At 36.6% G+C, this 16,465-nt stretch overlaps 3 protein-coding genes across 6 annotated transcripts; 2 read left to right on the forward strand and 1 right to left on the reverse strand.

The window, feature by feature from the left end:
• Nucleotides 1-3,108: 3,108 nt before the first annotated feature.
• Nucleotides 3,109-6,552, reverse strand: LOC103343931 (Ppx-GppA phosphatase). Of its 4 annotated transcripts, none has more exons than XM_008247567.2 (8): nucleotides 5,293-6,552; nucleotides 5,021-5,188; nucleotides 4,842-4,883; nucleotides 4,676-4,756; nucleotides 4,464-4,583; nucleotides 3,847-3,951; nucleotides 3,662-3,740; nucleotides 3,109-3,461 (listed from the first exon to the last, which is right to left on the reverse strand). In XM_008247567.2, the coding sequence occupies exons 1-8, from the start codon at nucleotides 6,412-6,414 to the stop codon at nucleotides 3,400-3,402; spliced, it is 1,779 nt and encodes a 592-aa protein (XP_008245789.2). In that variant the 5' UTR covers nucleotides 6,415-6,552; the 3' UTR covers nucleotides 3,109-3,399. The 4 variants fall into 4 exon arrangements, 3 of the variants coding, with proteins under 3 accessions (XP_008245789.2, XP_008245797.2, XP_088899175.1); XM_008247575.2 differs by having other exon boundaries at nucleotides 3,604-3,740; XR_016122783.1 differs by having other exon boundaries at nucleotides 3,244-3,461; nucleotides 3,604-3,740; nucleotides 3,872-3,951.
• A 1,689-nt stretch (nucleotides 6,553-8,241) lies between these two features.
• On the forward strand, nucleotides 8,242-12,069 carry LOC103343923 (calmodulin-binding protein 60 B-like). The gene is made up of 8 exons (XM_008247558.3): nucleotides 8,242-8,708; nucleotides 8,806-8,875; nucleotides 9,290-9,342; nucleotides 9,481-9,974; nucleotides 10,087-10,247; nucleotides 10,338-10,538; nucleotides 10,741-10,912; nucleotides 11,242-12,069. Exons 1-8 carry the CDS (start codon nucleotides 8,620-8,622, stop codon nucleotides 11,766-11,768), a joined length of 1,767 nt encoding a protein of 588 aa, XP_008245780.2. The 5' UTR covers nucleotides 8,242-8,619; the 3' UTR covers nucleotides 11,769-12,069.
• Nucleotides 12,070-13,002: 933 nt separating this feature from the next.
• Nucleotides 13,003-14,403, forward strand: LOC103343915 (Chaperone DnaJ-domain superfamily protein). The gene is given in 6 exon segments (XM_008247554.3): nucleotides 13,003-13,246; nucleotides 13,446-13,488; nucleotides 13,491-13,529; nucleotides 13,623-13,693; nucleotides 13,895-13,951; nucleotides 14,038-14,403. Coding segments are annotated over 6 exon segments (477 nt in total). The 5' UTR covers nucleotides 13,003-13,135; the 3' UTR covers nucleotides 14,194-14,403.
• The last annotated feature ends 2,062 nt before the right edge of the window (nucleotides 14,404-16,465 follow it).

Genomic DNA, 16,465 nt, shown 5'->3' on the forward strand with positions numbered 1-16,465 from the left:
ATTTCGAGTCAAATTTCGGGGTAGTAAAGTCTTTTGGGAAACTCTCAAGTAGTAAAGTGAAATTTGAAATGCAATATGTAAATATGAAATGCATATATATATATATATATATAATGAAAGGCACGTGATGTGTCCGTTATCTATATATATAAAGCAAAATGTAGAGAATAGTAAACATTCAAAATACCAAAAAATGTATTCGATTAATGCAAACATTAAGAATTAAAATTATTAATTAAATAAAGGATAATATGATAAATTCATATTTTTTTCATATTAAAAAAAACAGATAATTGATCTTATTTTTATGAAACATAACTACCCATTATCTTTTTAATTCTAAAATAAATGTATTTTAAAAAAACCTCTCGCAAAACGCGTGCAGAGAGGCATATATATCAAATACAAGCGATCATTATAGAAACTGTATAAATATGAGAAACGTTTAATTATAACATGTATATACAAATTGGTTTATATAAGTTTTTCTCCACAAATTTGTTATTACAAAAAAGGTCATATTGAGTTTAAGAGAGCAATTGGGGGCAAAAGGTTGGTGTCGCAGGGCATCGTTACTTATTGTGTAAATGGGACTTCGCGCTGGGCATGGACCTTGCATCGTGCTCATGATGAGTATAAGATAATCGGACGAACCAACAACTGGATAAGATTGACTCCAAGTAGACTTCAACTACAGTCGGTAAACTGGAAATATATACATAAAATAAAATATTTATTTGTTTTTTTGTTGTTAGTCAAAACTAAAAAGATGGTGGAGTTTTTTTCATACACGTTGTCGAACTTGAGGATTATAATTATTATAATTATTGTTTACTTTTGAGTTTTTTATAAAACTTATTTATAAATTTTTAAAAAATTGAATGTGTTTTTGGATGTGACTTTAGAGCTTTTGGTGACAGGCTTTGAAAGTTGAGTTTCACCGTTATGCATTTGCGGCCTGCAAGAAAAACACTGCAATTTCATAGTTTTATTCAAAAAGATCACCACGCTTTTTCAACTTCTGGGCTTTGGCCCGACAGGCCCCCCAATACATTTGATGTTACATACTGACGCGTGTCGTATACAGTTGATGGACCGTCCTTTACCCATTGACACATCAAGTACACGTACGATGCCTGCCTGGACAACAAGAAAAGAAGATAAAATTTGGTCTGTTACATACAATGTAACGTTCTAATAAAAGAGGTCACAATCACATGACTCACACCATAGTCTTTTAAGATTATTTAAGTCTATTTGGTAGCGCTTTTGATATGGCTAAAATCACTTATTGACAATTAAAAACACTTATGACAACGTCTGTAAGTACTTATGGGTTATAGAAAAGCTTTATATAAAAGCATAGTGCATCCTCATAAAGCGCTTAGATTTTTAATAATTTTTTTTCACATTCTTCTAATGGAAGCACTTCTAAAAAGGTGCTTATAAACATAAACATTCTCAAACGAGCCGTAACTAACACATTTTGTGATTGTTTATGAAAGTCACTCGTTGTGATGTCAAAATCAAGCCATTGTATGATATAAATTTGTTAATACAAACTATAAAGTAACATTAATCTAATACTTTAACCTTAGAATCTATTATTATCCTATGCTATATTCATATAATTGATCAAGTTGGTGTATTCCACGTCGTACATGAGTACAAAAAAGGGTGTGCAATCAATGGGCTTTTGCAAAATTAGATGCGATATGAATCATGAAATGGTGTCACTGTCATTTAGCCATATGTGGTCAGAAAGAAAAATGAAGAACTTTCTGAAATTTTTATAAACAAAACAATTCAGGGAGCTGATGAGATACCCAATTGGTGGTGAAAATTCATCATTCATTTTAAGACAAATATTTTGTTAAGCTGTCTACTTCATTATACTGTTTATGCTATGCACTTTTGTTCATGTTGTCATGCACTGCCTTAGTCACTGTCCACATATGTTTGTCAATACAAAGATGATTTTTATTTTGTTTTATTTTATCCAGGAGGACAAGACAAGTAGCACCAGATTATGCCAAAGTCATTCAGTGATATGACCCCTACTTGCTGCTCAATGTGCATTATAAACCCTATCATGATTATAGATCAAGAAAACAACAGCACCACCATAACTTGAGGACAAGGATGCCAACTTGATTGGGTAATATTATAAGGGCGACTAGAGAAAGCATAAAATTACTTACTGAGTGAGTGAGTTTGAACTCATTCGAACTTGAAGGAAATGAGCCTAGTTCTAGTTCAGGGAGAAAAACTTCCCTTATCATCGATTGCATACAACTAGTTACACCTACTCCAACCGTAATCCTAAGTAGGTTAAGCTCACCGACATATGCGGTTGAGGCAAGTTTCATACTACGTGTTGGACTAAGCTAGAAAGAGCTTGTGTATGTACCCTTCTGTCTAGATCTGTTCTACACTCAATTCAACTGTCCTCCATCCATGCAATGCATGCAATATGCATTATGATTAGGGTTAAGTCGCAAGTTTGGTGATATGGGTCACCCTATTTCACACACTATGGTTGGTATTCAATTTGGAACAAGACAAAAGGGCATGTAAATGTAAATGATGTGCCATCAGTGACCACACTTGCTACTGGTACTTGACGTCTATGATAAATCCTTCTCCTATCGTGAAAATGAATAGGACCGCCAAAACTACCACGGTGAGTAATTTGGTGATGAAAACAACCTTCGCCTAAATTAAAGTGTCAAAAGCACATGTTCATAGCTTTTAGGCCAACCAGATATCATGGGTTACAATTCCAAATATCATGTTCAGACTCTGGAGGACCAAGCCTGCTCTATACATCCATTCCATCTCATCAGACCACTCTCTAGGTTGTGACAAATACTAGTTTGACTCTCCTTGGAGAAATTAACAGAGCCAAAGATACTCATATTATTGCCTAACAGATGATACTATTTTCCATGGTAATAATACGCCTTCAGCGTTTTGACTTTACTAGATCACACATTTTTCTATTGCCTTCTGTGAATACGTGGGATCAACAAGAGAGGAAAGAAAGAGAAAGGAGGGGGAAAGGAACTTGGGTGATAAGTCTCAACTCAAATGAGTACCCAATAAGCATATGCCAACTGAACCATTGTATTTCACATCCTTGCAACCCAGCAGAAAAATAAAAAAAGATCCAAGACTTTCATTTATCTTTCCCTTTGGCCTATACGTAAATCTTATCTGTTATAGACTAAAAGGACATACAACTTTTTCTGTTACACATTGAAATTCTGAGATTAAAACTATTACAATTTAATGGACAATACCTCCAATTCTCCAGCTTGTGCTCTGTTTCAGTTGAACCACATCATCTGGGACAAATGAGTCTGTATCAACACCACAATTCAACCCATGAGCTCCACGTCAATGGTTCACACGAGCTATCCTGCAACTTGGGCAACATGACTGTCCTTCCATGCCAATGCCTGTACATTCTCTCAATCATAAAGTGTGATCTACTATCAGATTACTAAAATTGTACGGCATGAACTGCTCATATCACTTATCAAATATGAAAGCGGCATTGCAAAAGGAATAACAGGTGTTATGATCTAGACAGCATGGAACCTTGTATATGCTGAATTTATGGGTTATATGAACTTTTTCAAGACATATCAAGTGACACCTTGTGTGAAGATATCCTTATCTCTCAGACATCCTGAAACACTTGAAGGAACAAGGAGGAGTAGTTCTTCATGGAATACCTGAAGGCAACAAATATAAGTCCATCTTTTATTGTAATAAAGAAAATACAGTTAGATAAGAAAATTTAATAATAATAATAGGGAATTTAAAAAAAAAAGAAATTACCATCTTAAAGTGTTCTAATTCTTGCCTTAGGTCATCTCCAATATCCTCAGCTAAAGGCTCTAGAATGCAAGGTGGGGAATTTTGAACTTTTACACCACTGCATGCCTAAAAACAGAAATTGCATGAGTTAGTTGCCTTAAGCAGCACTCAAGATTTAAGTTAGTAAATAAGCTATGATAGATGCAATCTTGGTGTCATATTTTATAGCCTCTGCACATTCTGTGGGGGAAAATTACAAAGCAAATGCAAAGCAGATAGACCAAACAAGCTTATGTGATAGTTAAAATGCATTGGATATCTTGATGTCCCTACCACCAGTCCAATGGTCTGCTTAACTGCAGAACTTAAGATGAAAGTTCTGCTTTGTATCATCAATTTGGAAGAATACAATAACAACAACCGAGCCTTTCTTTTCCCCCTTGGGCACAAGAAGTTGTATGCATATGCAAATATCACTAATTTTATTTTTAAAAAGCAATAAAATACTACTCCACTGTTAATAGTACAGGACATGTTTGACTCTATGTAGTTTTATAAAAAAAACAATCTACAAATGCTAAGAAAAAGAACCCTACTTTAGGAGGGAAAGTTTGATTGAAAACTAGATTGGAGAATACCAGTTTAAAACCTTCGTAAGAATGTGAAAATTCCATTTGTTGGAAATCAATGCGTCGATGTTGTTGTACTGCAACTGAAATACGGATAATTGCACATAGAAATCTGAATTTCTTTTTGACCTGAAAGTGAAAAAGAAAGTATGCAGAAATAAACATAAAAGCACAAATAAGTAAAGTTCTCAAAATATTAGATGTGTTTAAAAAGATACTACCTCTGTTGGAAACTCCTTAAAGGAAACATGACCAAAGTTTGGTAATTTCTTCCTGTGGTGTCTTGCAAGTAGTGCTATCAGCTGTAGATTCACTAATTGATTATCACTAAAGTGACTACACAAAGTATGCACCAGGAAAGAGCACACAAATAGACACTTGACATACCTTGACCTCCTCAGTACTGTAACCTTGAAGATGGCCACCATTCTACACAAAAAAGATTTAGCTCATCAAAGATTAATAATTAAATAGAACTTCAAGTTTTATTTTACACGTGCAGAATGTTTCCAGCTGATTCTCAATGCACGTTTATTGAATTATTAAGAGGAAAAAAAAAACATTACCATGATAATAGAATAAGAATGCTTATGGTAACCCTTTTTCTCGATGGAAAGCCCAATATTGTGAAGCAAACATGATGCTTCAAGATACTCAAGATCCTTGTCATCTAGGGAGGCAGCAACTTGATTGCCAGCAAGCTCATCACATTTTCTTAAACATTCAAAAAATTCCTGCAAAAAATCATCTCCTCAAAACACTAGATGTTGCACTCGCTTCCGCTTATATCACGGATACTTAGAAGAAAAAAAATCAAAAAAAGAAATTCACCGAATACCTTTGCAATGCTAGCACACTGAGAAGCCGCTCTCATCCTCTTGTTGCTATTAAATCTCATTGCGAGCCGCACAATAGACGACCACTTTGCATTGGCATTCAAATCATAATCATTAACCTTAGCTAAAGTTTCTGCAATAACACCTTCTGCCAATGAATACCCAGAAATCTCCATTTCCTCAATGCCAATTACCTCAAATATCTCCTCCAATAGCACAGCCCCGGCAACGATAAACTCGGACCGCATTTTAAAGAACTTCTCCCTCCTAATCTTCTCTGCCTCTCCTCCACCACATAAACTCTCAACAACACCCTTCAGTTCTCCTCTACTTAACTTCCAATACCTCTTACTGTCCCCAAAAGAAACCATATTCCCGACCTGGAGCATATTGCTCACATTGGCATACCCATAAAGGGCTGCTTTTTCTACTGCCTTTATAGTACCCGAAGATCCGACAACAGCCTCAAAGCCACAATCTTTAATCTTGTCAACTAACCCAGATTCTTGAACAACCAATCTAATGTGCTCCCTCATATGTGCAACATTTTCTTCATTGTTCCCAAACTTTTGGGTCAAATTCACATGTCCCAGCTTCAATGAAGCACCAAAAATGACTTTTCCTTGCTTCCCAATTACAAACTCAGTAGACCCACCTCCAATATCCACACCCAGCACCAATTTCTCATATATTGGAAAAAACTGAAGCATACCCAGATACTCAAGCCTAGCTTCCTGTTCACCAGGCAACACATCTATCTCTAAACCAACCTCTTCCCTCACACATTTCAAAAACCCAACATTGTTCACAGCTTCACGTACAGCTGCAGTGGCAACACAGCGGACATGGGTTTTGTTGATTTTGTAGGATTTCAAGATGTTCTGAAATCTTTTGAGGGCTTCAAGGGCAAGGAGCTGGGAGTGATGTGAAAGTGTAAAAGGGGTTGTTGTTGATGATGTGCTGGTATCACGGCCAAGAACCACAGGCTCTTTGAATTGGTCTATGGTGAAGAATTTGCCATTTGGGTATGCACGAACTATGAGCATCTTGAACGAATTTGTACCCATGTCAATGGCTGCAAAGAGTGTTGAAGGGGTTGGTGGGTCTGTGGTAGCAGAGGCCATTTCTCTTGGAAATTGGTATCTGGGATTTTGGTGATTTTGATTTGGAGGCCAAATTTGCTGTATCGATTTCCAGGTATGACTCTCTGCTCTGCGTTTACAAGATGAGAATTCAGAGGAATGCTAGCAACCTTCTCTTTTAATTTTCTCTTTGAATCTTTTTTTTTTAACTTGTGTATTATTCTCGCATTTAAATAATGTCATTAATATATTTTGAGTTAACTTTTGTTTTCCAAATTTACCTTTATTAAATATAATCAATTTATCCAAAAAAATTCACAACTTTCTTACCATCTTTTTTTTTTTTAAACGTCAATTTTTTTTAAAGAAAATGTCTTTTTTTCAAAAAAGAGGAAATGTTCGTTTTTAAGGACTTAAAAAAAAAAATCTAAACCCTTTGTGTTTATAAAAAAGAAAAAAGAAAAAAAAAGGGAGATATTTCCTCTTAAAAGGATATATTTTCTTTTTAAAAAAAATAATTGATGTTAGAAAAAAAAATTAATAAGATGGTAAGAAAGTTGTAAATTTTTTAAATTGAATACATTTAATAAGGGTAAATTTGGAAAGCAAAAGTTAGCTTGTAAAATATATTAATGACATTGTTTTAAGTGTAAGGAGAATAACACACGCTCAAAAAAAGAAAAATTAAAAAAAAAGTTGCTAGTATTCCTCATTCAGAAAAGCCTCTTTCTTTCTTTTTTTTTCTGATGTAAATTCTTATGTTTTAAGCTCTAAAAATGACGTGTGTGCTGTCGTCTGCACGAATTTCGTGAAATATGGTTTTCTTATTTTCTTCATCATTCGATTAACATCATTTGACTATTCTGATAATTAAATGACATGACTAATTAAAGGATCTTTGTTATGTGTGATTTCTAGCTAACATCTTTTAATTCTTTCTTTTTGGGCTAACACATGATATTTGTTTGCATATATAAAAAAAATGTGAAGTCTTAAGCAAGAAAGGATCTCAAAAGAATGCGGAAAACATTATTAGAATACTAAAACAGTATAATTTTTGTCATCAAGTGGTTGAAGAAGTACTTTAAAATGTGCTTAGTCAATACTGATGCTTGCTTGCATCAGAACTCAGAACAGTTAGAATAGAAATGCTTCCCGGGTCCGAGGAAGACTTAGAAAAGAGTGTATGTTCTAGCTCCAGAGAGGTTCCCAGAATTTTCCCGGAAAATAGATTCCTAGAAAACTGTTTACACCGGAAAATTTCGCAGAACATGCAAAAATATGCAATCTCACCAACCAAGTTGAAGTCAGTCAAGTGACCTAACAGTCCCTCACTAGAAGACCAATAGTTATGTTTTTTTAATCTTTCACCAGCTTCTCTTTTCTGCTTTATATTCAGATCAAAAATCAACCCTTTTACGGGTGGGCAGACAAAGATAGTGACATAGTCAAGTTAGTGGAAGCTGCAGGCTAGCAGATATAATTTTAAATCGCGTTATACATATACGAGCTGCAACTCTAGCTAGGACTTTGCATGGAAATTCAAATGAAATTTCAGATCAAATTTCAGGGAAATGGGTTCTGTTTTTAGAACCACAATCTTTGATGCTGTCACAAACATAAACAAAACAAACGCGTATATATGGAAAATCAACATATTGTCTGCACCTTCTTGCAACCTTCATATCATCGTCTATGCTACTCTCTAACACGCGTTGTCTCATGTCTATCCACGTGGATTTCAATTTTTTTTTGGTCACTGACTTTCTTTGTCATGTATCTCATGGCATTAAACTGTTTTGAGTACTTTTCAATCACGACGCGTCTGATTAGTTATCGTCTTAAATTCCAATGCTTGAGAATCTTGAATTTGTTCGTTTTTTCTTTAAAAATGAGACAAAAGTACAGACAGTCATCGATAAATCCTATATAGCTCAGGCCACTTTGTAATATCCAAAAATATTAATATGATAATACAGATTTTGGGTTCTTTTTGGTTTATAGTATGAGCTCATCTCTGCTTGACTTTCATGGTTAGCGTGTTTCTTGTTACTATTATGAACCTTCCTTGTACCTTCTTTCTGTTCTGTCCATTTAAAGGGTCAATCTCAGCTTGTATTTAAAGCCACTTTGTTTGATTGCTTTGGTTACATGCGCTTCGCTTGTTTGAAATCCTTGTGAGCTTTTGAGAGAACAACTTGTTGCTGTTGTTGGGTGGTTGGAGAAAATTTAGTTGCTGGGTTTTTGATGGTACCTAAGAGGCATTTTCATGAGGAGGGTGGTGAGGACTTCGAATTTCCTGTTCCAGAATCGAAACGCAGGCCTACTTTCAAGAAGTGGGTGGTTTAGTTTGAGTAGAAGTTGGTGCTTTGTTTTGTGCTTTCTGGGTGATGACTTTGGTTTCTGACTATGAGTTTTGCGATATTTGTGCAGTGTTGTTAGAGATGTGATGAGAGATGTCACAGTGAACCAAGTCGAATGGGAACACTTCTTTCGGAAAGTGGTTAGATTCGAATCTCCCTTATTTGTCAATATGAAGTTGATCTGCAAAAGTTGTACTGTTTAACAGTAATTATCATTGCCATGCCTTTATTCATGTCTTGCACTTGCTCTGTAAAAGGAACAAAATCCCATTTTCATGGTTTGTTCATTGCTATGCTTTCTCAGTTTTATTGACTTTGATTAGGAAGACCCTGTTCTTGACCAAAAAAGAAGACTCTGCTTAATTAACTACTACAAGGAAACTCTTATTGACTGTTAGGTTTGATATGCCATTAGCCTTCCCAAAAAGAAAATATATTTTATAACTGTTTTGCTTTTTAGACTTCAGTTAGAAGATATGTTATGCGAATGTGTTTGAAATCCTTTTCGGGTTGTGACAATTCATAACGAACCACTTCAAATTTGTGTCATATAGGTACGAGAGGAGGTCGAACGTGTGATCATTCCCTTCCTTAAGGCATCTCCAAGGTTAGCTTTTCAAGTCAAATATTTGTTGACTTAGAAAACCTGCACTAAATTGTTTTATTTATCTGACAATTATAATCTTCTCTTAATCCTCAAAGCTTCCTGACAAGAGTTTTGGATTTGTTGTTAATTTTGTAACAGGCCCCCACTTGAAAGTGGAAGTACATCTGGAGGAAGAGGCTTGCAGTTGCGTTTTATCAATAAACTGCCGTCTACCATATTTACAGGCAGTAGGGTGGAAGCAGAGGATGGCACACCTCTTCAAATTATACTGATTGATGCCAGTACTAATAGTATAGTCCGTTCCAGTCCCCTATCTTCAATAAAGATTGAACTTCTGGTCCTCAATGGTGAATTTGGGTCTGATGATCAAGAGGATTGGACCGAGAAAGAATTCAATAACTATGTTGTGCGCGAAAGAGAAGGCAAAAGGCCACTGGTGACTGGTGAGATCAACATTACACTGAGAGAGGGAGTTGGTTCTCTTGGTGATGTTGTCTTCACTGACAACTCAAGCTGGATAAGGTGCCGGAAGTTCAGATTAGCAGCTAGGGTTGTAGCCAAAGCTCCTAGTGAAGTGCGAATTAGAGAAGCTAGAAGTGAACCTTTCGTGGTAAAAGATCACCGTGGAGAGTGTAAGTTCAAGAAACTCAACTCACTAACCATCTCTTTCATTATTTGCTTGTGGTGTGCTTTATAGTAACAATTTCAGTCTAAATGAAAATGACAAAGAAAATGTTGATTCAGTGTATAGGAAACACCATCCTCCATCCTTAAATGATGAGATATGGCGCCTGGAAAAGATAGCAAAAGAAGGCGCCTTCCACAAGAGATTATCTCGTTTCGGAATTGACACTGTGAAGGACTTCCTGCAGTCATATGTGAAAGATCCATCCTGGCTACGGAATGTAAGAGAGTCAGCTGTTCTGCTGGATAATGAGTCTATAGTGACTTATGTAGTTTGATCATCCATCTAATTTTCCGCTGTGAAAATGCAGATTTTTGAAGGGATCTCGAACAGGACATGGGAGATAATCATTGAACATGCTAAGGCTTGTGAGATAGATGATCACAAGTTCTATGCCTATCATAGAACTGAGCAAGATGTAAGTCTCCTGTTCAACTCCATCTACAAGGTTGTGGGAGCAATGGTTAATGGCCAATACTGTTCTCTGGATGAACTCACCCCACTTCAGACGGTATGCATACACATTTTGGAGCTCCTCCTATTTTTTAATATCTCACACTTTTTCTTGATCTGCTGTCATTTGTTGGTTGCTATGACTTTGTGCCTAACGTTTCTTTACCATATCATTACCACTGTTACTCTCCCTGTCTCTCTTGTTTTTTAATATATACCTTAGGATGAGAAACTGATGAGCTCCCTGGTTCTATTGGCAGAATCTGGTGGAAAATTTGAAGCAGCATGCTTACAGAAATGTAAGAGATATAGTCCCCGTGGATACTTCGGCGATATTTGCCCTTTCAAGGCCTCTGGCAAGTCTACAAGCTGAGTCATTCAATGTCCCAAATCCAGATCTGCAACAGATTGATTTGCAATTCACACAGCAAGGTAAAATGTTATATTGTGTAAAATGGTATTAAAGCCTGTTTGCCTGAAGTGTTTGAATGCTTATGTACATATTGGTAGTAAAGTTTTGAACAGCATGGCCTTCACATGATAAGAGGTTGGTGTTAACTTAAGGAATACATTCCAACTGTGTTAAGTTGCTCTTGGGTTATAGACTAGTCAATTTCATATTTCAAAGCACATGAAATAGCCTTGTAAATATACTTGAAATCATGACATGGTTGCTTGCTGGTTTTCTAGTTTTGCCATTATAATTTCCCTACTCAATATTATGCTTTTCCCAAGTAACTGAAACCAAGTAATTTGCACAGATGAACCCTCAATGCAACTAGGTTTCAACCAAGCATCAACCTCAACATCATGTCCCTATCAACCAGAAGTTAGCAATCATTTAGTGGTCTCTCTAGCACAGGCTAGTCATCCAATGCAAGTGTTCACTCCAGCGCTACGAAGCAGCTTTTCGATGGAGGATTTTAACTCCATGCACTACAATGGAGAAAGCAGTTGGCCGCCGCTCAATGGTTTTCAAGTGCCAATTGTTCCAAGTGCTCATTTAGGCACGGAGAACCTTTTCCAGGTCCAAACATCAACTTGGTCTCCTACTCCTACGAGTACAAATGTAATATGGGGACAAGCAAACAGTTTTTGCTTTGGTTCTTCAAATAACGGAACAGAAGCCGGCCATTTCCCACACATTTCTGGTCTTGTACATAATTCAGGTACAAGAAAACCCAAGGCATGCTGGTGCAAGCTTCGTGCCGCCATTAAATGGTGGGTTTCAGTCAGACGTGATGTGGCTGCTAGAAGGATGGCAAGGCCTCTGTACTTGGACTACTAGACTAATGTAGTCTCATAGTTTTTCTTTAGCTTGTTAATTTGGCCTCTGTATGCACTAGTTAGAGCAAGTACCTAAAAAGTAAGAGGTAAGCTTCTCCTAGTCCTAGATGTGCTAAGCTTTAGTTGTTCACAGATTTATTTTCCTGCAGTTCTTCCTGCCTTTGTGTATAAATGTGCAAAAGGGGGGATGGGGTTTCTCTTTTGTTGTAGTTATTTGGCCATAGTGTACAAAGTGTTCAAATGACCCATATATAGGTGGTTTCTGAAAGTTACAGAATAAAACCTTTCCAGTTTCAGTTTCAGTCTCATCAGTAAGCTCAATCCAAAAAATCAATTGCTACATGGTTTTCAATGCGAGGCATGGTCTGAAATTTCGAAATTATCCACAATATTTTGTAAATTTTGTTTTTTTTTAGGGTGTCGATATTTCTAGCACTTTGTTGCGATAGTTTTGTTTTTTCAGTTAATAATATAAAAATTGTCGACATTTGGTGAAATTTTCCCCAAATAATAAGGGAGTCATTTGACATGGATCAGAAAGTTACTTCCCATGATGTATGTGGTATTTAGCAAACAATTCCTTTTGGGATCTCAGTTACTTTATATAATGTATGTGGTAATAAGAGCTCGGTTGGAATAATTTTCTTCTTCAATTTTTACTATTTCATGTTCACATGACAATTAGAAATCCCAAAGGTTAACATTACAACGTGTCATCTGCCTTAACAAAGAATTAAACTTCCATCAATCACCACAAATGATTTATTAATGAAATCAGTCGCTCACTCCGTTAAATAACTAACCTAAAAGTTATATTATTGGCACTTCAAAATATTCATTATATACTATTTTCCCTTGTTTTACAAATGCGACTAACACCCATCGCAAGGATCAACAGTTAAGAAGCCCATATGGCCAGACCTGGAACAAGGCCCAATGGCAAAACCCGTAATTTTACCTGACCACGGGCCCTTCTCTGAATGTTCCCAATAAAATATCTAGCCACCCGGCGGGCGAGTCGTATTGCACGGATGGAAAGAAATCTCTGGAAGGTTCCCCCTTCGTATCAGTGAGAAGATATTTTCTCTGTTTCCGAACGGAAACGCCACCCTAAAAAAAAAAAGAAACAAACGAAACCGAAACCAAGACAAACGCACAGGGCCTCTCTTTTCTTTTTCCCTGTGAAAGGCTCACAGACATTCCTCTGTGGCTCTCTCTGTCTGCTTGTAGCCTCTGGTTCTCCATGGTGTGAGAGAAGCTTGCTGCTATAATTAAAGCTTTTGCTTTGTCTTTGAAGGCTCTGTTTTTTCTTACTTTCTATTTTTTGTGTTGTTGGGTGGATTGAGGGTTTTGTCGGGTGTGTGAGTGATGGATAGGGAGGGAGGTTCCAACGGCGGATCTTGCTACTATGCCGTCCTCGGGATTCGCAGGGACGCCTCCTTCTCCGATATCCGTACCGCCTATCGCAAGCTCGCTCTGGTAAAATTAATTACCCTCAAACGCCGTCGTTTCTCGTTCCCCCTCATCATCCTCTTCTTTCTTCGATATCGCGTTTCTTCAATTATTCTCCTTCCTCCGGGTCCTTTGTTTTCTGCAAACAAAAAACGATGTCGTTTCTTCTTTCTGAAAAATCTGAATTCGATTTGATTTGATTATTGTTTTTTTTCGTGTTTTGAAGAAATGTCACCCAGATAGGGCTCGGAACCAAGCGGTGGCCGGAGAGCCAAGCGGCGGTTTCAGCAGATCCAGGAAGCTTACTCGGGTAACATTATCACTATAACGACGTCGTTAGTCAATTAAAAGCATGATAACCTTAATTTTCCCGGTGTTTGCGCTAACGATTTGGTCTCCGCAGTTCTTTCGGATCAGGCGAAGAGATCAATTTACGACGCTGGCCTCTACGACCCTCTTGAAGAAGAAGACCAAGTCCGTAATCACTTCTTCATCCTCTCACAAGGCCAAATTGTTCCCCGTACGAAACGCGTGTGTGTTTTATAAAATTAAAAATTTATATGCACACTTCCAAAACGACATCGTACGGTGAATGATTGCCTTGGTGATGTCATTCTTTTTAACCTAATTGATTATTTCCTTTTATGTCCCTGAATTATGTAAATTTGTCGGCAGGAATTTGCGGATTTCATGCAAGAGATGCTGTCCATGATGAACAATGTGAAGGACGAGGTAGGATACTTACTTCCCTTATGCGTAAGGGTAAAATCATAAAATCAGCTGCATTGATATTTTTGGGTCCATAAAATTGACTTCAGGCAAACAGTTTCGAAGACCTCCAGAAGATGTTCGCCGACATGGTCGGTGGTGGAGATGCGATGGGATTCGACTTCAGCCACATGGATCCGACGTCCTCAAAGAAGCCACGTGTCGGTGCGTCCAACACCGCCAAGCGCAGCGCGTCTCGTCGGTAGCGCGCTGTACCTGACCATGGAAGTTAATGCCCTCTCCTACCGCCCGATTGAACTTTTCTTTTCTGTTTTGTTCCCTTTCTTTCAATTGGGAATTGATTTAAACTTTAATTAAGATGTGAAAGTGGTAGGTTGGTTTAGGTTAATCCAGTTTGGTTTGTTGTGACAGTCTAGTTGGTACGTTTTTAATAATAAAAATTTAGCTTTTATTCATTTGATAGGTTTCTTTTGTCATTTTAAAATATGATTGCTTTTGATGTTGATATATATATTCCCCTCCTTTTGTTTGCATTAAAAAAAATGGAGGATACAGCCAGCATTTTGCTTTGGAGATGTTTTGCAATTCCTTGTCAACATGCCCTTGACGCCACCTGTTATTCATCAAATAAGGAAAAATAATCAATCCCAAGTTCCCAAAAAGAGCCGAGGCTTAAGAGCATCCACAGGAGTGTATGTTAAATATATATTTTGAGTCATCATAATGGTCTCTAATGAAGAGATATAAATGGATGTAAATATACATTAATATTATGAGGATATAAAATAAAATGTATATTTACATTTATTTTTATATCTCTTGCTAGCGGGATTTACTCGATAAAAGAGAAGAAAAATAAAGAAAAGTCAACATAAAAGTTAGGATTCACAATTACATTCCTGAATTTACACTTTTTATTAAAGTAAAAAACATATTTATATTCCTTGGAAATATAAATGGAATATAAAAGTGATTTTATACCCCTACTGTGAATGCTCTAACCATCCCAACAAAACTCAACCGGTCTAGGGTTGGAAAGAGTTCTGTGTGAGGAGGTCCAATCACGTCATCTGTGCGATCCGACGTCACGAGGGTTTTCCTTCTTTTTTTTGTGTTAGTCTGCCCCACCACCCAATACCTAAGCCATGCAAGCAATCAGTAGAGATATTTGTTTGGCACACAAGTGTGGTTTGTGGTGTGGTGTCTGTGGTAGGTGTCAGCTTGCCTTCGGTCTCTGAAAAAATCAGAGAAATGGAATCTAGTGTGTGTGGATCCAAATTCCCAAACTTTGCTACTGTGTGTGGATTCAAGATTGTATTTGGACCCCACATTTGTTCCCCTCTTTCATTTCCACCAACCTGAAAATTACTCTCAACGCTTTACATATTTGTTTTTCTAGATATGCCACTTCTGGGAGAAGTACCTCCTCGTGGTTCTACTTATAATTACTTTGAGTGATTTGAAGTGATTATAGGTGAGAAATCTTTATGTATTTTTTTATAAAATTACTTAAAATCACTTGGGTTCCGTTTGATTTATGATAAATGAGATTTGAAGATGAGAAATTAATTGATTTCTCATATTTGATAAGTTCGTATAGAAATCGTTCTTGACCTACGTGAAAGTAAGGAGGAAAGTTAAGTCATCTTCTCAACTTGAGTTTTTTTTTTCCCTTCTCATAAGAAAGTTTGGGAAATGAGCAAATATTAAATAAACATTTTTCATGACCATTTTGTCCCCATTAATAATTTAGAATTACAATATATCATTAAAAAAAATTATTATTTTTTAATATAGGTATAATTGAAAATTTATACAATTTTTGTTTTCTATTCTTACTCAAAACAAACATAGGAAAAAAAATAAAGTGATATCTCCCCATTACTTTCTCAGCATTACCAAACGTAAGAAAAAAATCCTTTCATTTCCCATCTCTTGAAAAATGATTTCTCAAATTCGTTTCGTGAACCAAACGGGACCTTAAAGAGATTATATGAAGTGGAGAAGTGATTCTATGTAGAATTGATTATTAACATCTCCAAAATCACTCTTAAACGAGCCCAAAGTCTAATGAGAGGCTTTGGTCCAAAATTGCAAAAAAAGTTTCATTGGGACAATAGTTTGGCAAATGAATGATACGTACAAAGTATTGTTGGGCTGGTAGGCCGAATAAACTTATGTCTTTAAAAGCGCATGGGCCGAATATAAAATGGAGCGGAGAAGGGCCAGTTTGCCCTTCGCATCCCTAAACCCTTTGTATCATTGCCCATTAGGTAGATCATTTCCCAACCAACCGGGGAATCGGATTCTACATTGTGTGTCGGGTTCCCCATCTCTATCAAATTTTTTTTTTTTTTTGTCACCAGTAGAAAATATGTTGGACCACTTCATATTAATATGTATATGGTATAATGTATGCAAGTAAGTTTCAAGCTAAAATACTTAAAATCTTATGATACATAATAAAAGTTTAAAATGAAATGGGGAGGTGAAGGTCCCCTAAACCTAATTGGCGGA

This window comes from Prunus mume, linkage group LG1, assembly GCF_029339155.1.
Source record: "Prunus mume cultivar Tortuosa linkage group LG1, ASM2933915v1, whole genome shotgun sequence".
NCBI classification, from domain to species: Eukaryota; Viridiplantae; Streptophyta; class Magnoliopsida; order Rosales; family Rosaceae; genus Prunus; species Prunus mume.